Raw genomic sequence first — 6273 nt, forward strand, 5'->3', positions numbered from 1 at the left:
TCATTTCAGAATTACATTGGAACCGTTATCTTGTTTAATTTTGTCCCTATCATTTAATAACTGAAACTAGTAAAAGTAAACCCGAACTCGTCAGTGTCCAAATCTAAAGGGAAAAGAAGTTGGTGTATGTTTTTAGACCCCTTAAAATACAACTAGATTAACCTAGTTATTTAGCCAAGTGATTAACTTAGGTAAATTATGCAGATCTAGGATAACACATATAAATCATGTCATTGTAAAGTGCGGAAAATAAAGAACACAATAATATGATAACCCAGAAAAACCAAACCGATAAAAAACCTAAGGAGGATTTAACTTAACTATTCTCAAGGTAAACTGAATCCACTATGAAAGAATTAAAGTTTACATAATAGTGATTTAAACCACTAACATCCTATTGTTATATTGAGTAGGAAACTTACTGCCATGACCACGTGACAGCTCGGAGTTTACGGACTACTTCCTTCTTGGATTTCCAGCAAGCACAAGCACTCCTGTTTGTATATCTTTAAACTCTTGAATCTGCAACTGAATTGATCATCAAGCTCTTGACATAAATCTAAATCTTAATAACCTTAAGTGTATCTGAAGGCAAACACTTCTAGATTTCACAAAAGATTCACACACATAACATAAATAGCCACCTTAAAACATGGCTAGAGTTTTCCCTTTTATACCTAGGGCAAAACATAAAACTGTACATGTAAAACGGGCTTGGGCTGAGTTGAAAAATTATGCAGAAAAATAATTTGCACGAGTTTCGATCGATCGAGGCTATTTTTCAATCGATCGAGCCAGGTAGATTTACACAGTAAATCCTGTAGAACACTCGATTTTAACTTTACAACTTAAACATACTTTAAGCAAGTCTAAAACAAGACTCAACATTTTGATCATGGTTTGCCAACATTGCAAATTGAATTTCTAATACATTTAAACCTAAAGTTTTAGAACCCAACGATTGGTTTTTAGCTAAGAGAATTTTTGACATGTGAAAAGCAGTCAACTCGAAAACGATCCATGAAACGGGCTGGGTATGGGTTTGCCTGAGGGCCAACTCCTATTTTTATAGGTTATATTTTTTAAAAAAATGTTTAATAGTTATAAGTATTATAAAATATTTAAAAAATTTGGGGGGTCATGGCCTCCATACCCTTGGCTGCAGTTCCACCCCTGGATTTGACCCATTAATTCGATGAACTAAAATATAATTCTACCATAAATATTTAAAAAGTAAGAGCCTTTGCATTAGTTAGTGCAAAATTTCCTTCTATTTTGCAAGAAAAAACATACTTTTTTTCTATTTTACACCCTCACTTTTACAAAACACTCATATCAGTTTGTCTATTATGCACATTATTCAAATAAAATATTCAATCCGTTTTGTGCCCAAAGTTCCTCCTCCCACACGAAAAAGAACCGGGTCTCCAATGGCTTACGGATCCCCATTCTTCCCTCCACTCACCATGATCTCCACTGTTCGATGCATCCACACCCTCTCTCCCTTCGACGCTCCAGATCTCCTCAAAGAATCAGAGGATCTTCGAGCTTTGCTTTTGAAAGGATTCGACGTGATCGGAGCTTTTGTGATTGGAAAACCCGAGTCGAAACCAAAGGTTCGCGAAGCTATTGATGCTACTCATAAGTTAAGGAAGCTGCTCTCTAATGGAGGAGGAGATTTGGAGAATAAGCTAGCTGCTCTCTAAGTTTGTTTGGGAGGTGAGATTGGTGGACTGAGCGAGAGATCGATGGACTGAGGTGAGGTGAGATCGGTGGAATTGGTGGATTGAAGGAGAGATCGATTGTCTGAGGTGAGATCAGTGGACTGAGGTGAGAGGTGAGAGTGAGAAGCTCAGAGAGGGAGGTGAAGGAGAGAGAAAAAAATTTAAAATATTAGATACACGACCTACAGTAGCCGCATATATGCACGGCTATTGTAGCAAATGTCAGTATATGCACACTTTTAGAAATATTGATGAGGAGTATTTTTAAGGCAAAATGTGTAAAATTTGTGTCTTTTTCTATTATACAAGACTTTGCATCAACTGATACAAATGCTCTAAGTTCGCAAAATCTCCCCCATTTTTTTTTAGAATATTTATTACTATCTTCTTATTTTTATTGTAATTGCTAAAGTTATGTGATATATATATATATATGAATGGTAGTATATTGTATTAATCTTGTGATAGGTGACCTATTAATAGGAATTTTTTATTTGTGTTTGCATGGTGGTTAGCATCTTACAATATGTACAAAAACTGTACAACCGAAACACAATTCAGTGTCACAAATTCGATTTTATATATCATAAATATATTTTCTAAATTACTAACATAATTTGTTAGATTTGTAAAATTTTATATACATAAATGATGATAAAATAATTGTGTAATTGAGTATATCCTAAGTATGTAATATATATACCTTATAGGTATTTATGCTTTTTATAAAGTCTTCATTTATCATATAATTCAAAACAATATACGTGACATATCCAAAAAAAAAAAACATTTCACGATATGATTTACCTTATATGATTTTGTTTTAATGAATATGAAACATATTATTCTCATTTGATTGTAATTTGTTGAGGTGATTAAACTTTAATGACCGTGAATTAACTAGAGACTGCAGAACTTTTAGTACAGAAAAAAAAAAAAAGTTGGTGCTTGCTAGATTCTATAAATCCAAACCCCATCAAGAGGGACCCCAGAAATCATATCATTTCAACTTTGCATCTAAAGGGTACGTGCATGAGAATATCTTTTAATCATTATGTTTCAGGCTTTCAGCATTATGATCAATTGAAATGAGTTAATTCAGTTTATGCTAATCTTATTTATACCACCTTAAATGATTATAGTAACCATGTTGTATTGGAATCAAATCTTTGACCGTCCTTGAATCAAAATCGATAGAGCTTTCTAGAATTTCAAAAAGATGATCTCTTGGTGAGCTAGAGAGTTGGTAAGTTTCAGGGCATAAGATTTCTAATTTTGATGAAGAATATGTGAGGGTATAAAGCATGCAAATACTCTTTCATTGTTGAGAAAGTGGTATAATCCATTGTGAATATTCTAGTCTGGATAAAAGGTAAGGTTGAATGTCGAAAGTCCATTTGATTCTATAAAGATGATTGAGATTGAAGGGTTCTACTTTTTCTATTTGAAGCAAAACGGAAGCAGGCTCATTTTCTAGTAGTTAATGAAAGCTGCTTTTCAGCTTGGTTCATATTCCTTAGATAAGTTTAATTAGGTGCATACTTAATTTGTGTAACCACAATGATACTTTCTCATTACTCAACAACAACAACAACAATCAAGGCTTCATGTCAGAATTTTGAAATAGGCTATCAATCCTATACTGATTAATTAGGGTTGGCAACATCAAATGATAACTGAAATATCTCTTAAAAAGAAGTGCATAGAAGACAAAATCGAGGAAATTTTGTAACATGACATGATCGACGTGGGCATAGGATTAAGCAAAAACTCTATCAATTCACAACTTCACACCCAAGTCCTGAAGTATCACAATCGACATATTGAATATGACTTCTTTCTCACCCTCACCAGATTTTCAACTGAAAAATCCGACCCAATGGAAAATGAGAAAAGCACTTCTTATGTATTTATGTACGTATAGGTTGGTCCCCATTATAGAGATTAGATAAAAGAGAAAAAACAGGGGCTAAAAACAACCACCACAGACTAGCTTTCAATGCAGAGTGGGAGACTACTATTACTCACATTGAAAGCAAAAGACATCCACAAAGATGTTTTAGTTTGCTTTCTTAAAGATGCCTTTAAGCATTTCCCAAAGGAAAATGCCAATTTTCATGAAAATTCTCAACCATAATCGTGCATGATATGTGTAATTTGCACGTTTAATAATGAGAGATGTAATAGCAAGCACTAGTTGTATGACATTATACTCTTAGGGCATTGTTTAATAATCTATGGATAGTCTTGTGATAGTTGTATGGCATTATACTCTTAGGAAATGTTAACGAATATCCTTAGGGCATTATTTAATAATCTATTTAAAGAAAGTTTTTATGGGGAAAGAAGAAAAACAATTAATATTTTGGCAGCTTTCTTCATTTCTCGTAAAAGTGATGTCAAAACTTTTCCAAAATGGATTATTAACCAATGCCCTAAGGGCATTCGTTAGCATGACCCTTTATATTTTAAAGTATTAAAAGAGAGGCTTTACTTAGGAACTTGAAGCTAATCTGACTAGTTGTATGGCATTATACTCTTTATTAATTATCATTTCCTTAAAGTCATTTTGTCATTTCATTGAAAGAAAAAGAGATAGATTGCCATAAACAAAATTCTACTTTACACATAAGGTTGAGGGGGAAAGGAAGATTTTTTTATGTCCAACAAACAACCAAATATTGCAAACTATTAGCTTAATTACTTAAGCAATAACACAAAGCAGTTAATCAAGCTAGATAAGGACAACCCACTAAAAACCTTCCAAACCCTTAAACATTTCTCATCTTATTGCTCACTACTTTTACACTAATCTCTCGTACCTTAGTGCATTTTTACAAAATTTAGTCGCTTCTCTTAAATTCTTAGGTACCACCCTAATTACCGACAACTTCTCACAATTCTGTCACATGATTGAGCAAGCACTCTCATCATCATCGTCATCATTATATGTATAAATTGGATCAGATGTTAGTGGCGGCAGTGGCGGCGGTGGCCCATAGATCCCATGGTGAGAGTACCTATTAGCATGCATGGGAGGTACATAATATGAAGCGTTACTAGCACTAGGGTATGCCATGTTGTAACTCATACCATATGGTACTTGTGGGGGATAATCCATTGGTGGATATGGGTACATATGTTGATGTGGAGGGCTAAAATTCATCGCGGCCATAGGAGGGGCCATATCATGAGGTGACATAGGAGAACCACCACCTGGCAGTACATCACCGAAATTCGAACCACCGCCGCCGCCACCATCACCATTAAGAGAATTACCATTTTGCCCTTTCTTCTTCTTCTTTTTCTTCTTTTTCCCTCCTCCTCCACCACCACCACCACCACCACCATTATTTCCTCCAATACTTTCTCCACCAACATCCTCACTTTCTTCATCTTCTTTATCCTTGCCACCGCCATCAGTGTCTTTACCGATACCACCATTGCTACCGTCTGTTTTTTTTTGCTCAGCATCACCATCTTCTTCAATATTTTTCTGGTCCTTGTTATTCTTTGATTTTCCAGACTTCTTTTCCTTCTTCTCAGGCCAAAGCTCAGCATGTTTGCCTGATCTCAAAAGCTTTTTGATAAGGGTATCTGCCTCCACGTTGCCAGTCACTATAACCTTGTGCTGCTGTGAATCCACAGTGGTCTCATAAACACCTATTCAAACATTGAAGAATATACAAAATTGATGAGAATCACACCTAAAGTATGTGAACCTTATCTTGTACGTGTTAGAATATTGACTGAGCCAGCTATTAAATTCACAATTTGCTATAAATTTTAACTAGTAACACATTTACGTACTATTATTATTGAAGTTAATTACGCCAATATATATACCTTCTATGCTTTGAAGAACTTTCTTGACTTTCTTCTTGCAGCCTTCACAGTGGATTGAAACTCTCAAAACCCATGTCTGCAATATTTGGAGGAGTTAATTAAGAAACTCAGTATATATATGAGAGAAAGAAAGAAAGAGAAGAAAGGACTTACGTACTTGGACATAGAAAATAGTATTTCTTTGTTTACCTGGTATTTCAGGGTGTCTGCGCCTTGATCTTCAGGTGGTTTGTTTGCCATCTGTGTGTGTGAGAGAGAGAGAGAGAGAGAGAGAGAGCTTTGAGTTTGTGCGAGTGTGAGTGTGAGTGTGAGCAATGTGATTCGAGGGGGAAGGAAATGGAGTAATATAGAACTTTTTAAAGGCGGAGGTAAAGCAAGAGGGTGGATGCCACGTCACCTCCACATCCCAAGTGACCACTGACCACTGTAACTAGGACACGTCATCAAAGTCACGTGACTAAGCCGTGACCAACATAGGTAGAATAGAACAATAGAATTATAGAACATGTTCCTAAATTTTAAGGAAATTCATATTAAATGCTTTTGTAATAAAACCGAACTTACAAAATTCTTTCACCGAGGGAGAAAAAAAGAAAAAAAGAAAAAAGCTTTCTTATCAAAATTAATATCGTACGTAGTAGGTTCCAGTTATATATATATATATCGTACATAAACTCATGCATTTGATGTGTGGTGCATATTC

At 35.0% G+C, this 6273-nt stretch overlaps 1 protein-coding gene across 1 annotated transcript; it reads right to left on the reverse strand.

Annotated features, from left to right (window-relative positions):
* Positions 1-4484: 4484 nt before the first annotated feature.
* LOC142614161 (uncharacterized) lies at positions 4485-5887 on the reverse strand. Its single transcript, XM_075786706.1, has 3 exons — positions 5760-5887; positions 5571-5646; positions 4485-5387 (listed from the first exon to the last, which is right to left on the reverse strand). Exons 1-3 carry the CDS (start codon positions 5808-5810, stop codon positions 4630-4632), a joined length of 885 nt encoding a protein of 294 aa, XP_075642821.1. The 5' UTR covers positions 5811-5887; the 3' UTR covers positions 4485-4629.
* Between the last annotated feature and the right edge of the window lie 386 nt (positions 5888-6273).

Source organism: Castanea sativa, chromosome 10, assembly GCF_040712315.1.
Source record: "Castanea sativa cultivar Marrone di Chiusa Pesio chromosome 10, ASM4071231v1".
NCBI classification, from domain to species: domain Eukaryota; kingdom Viridiplantae; phylum Streptophyta; class Magnoliopsida; order Fagales; family Fagaceae; genus Castanea; species Castanea sativa.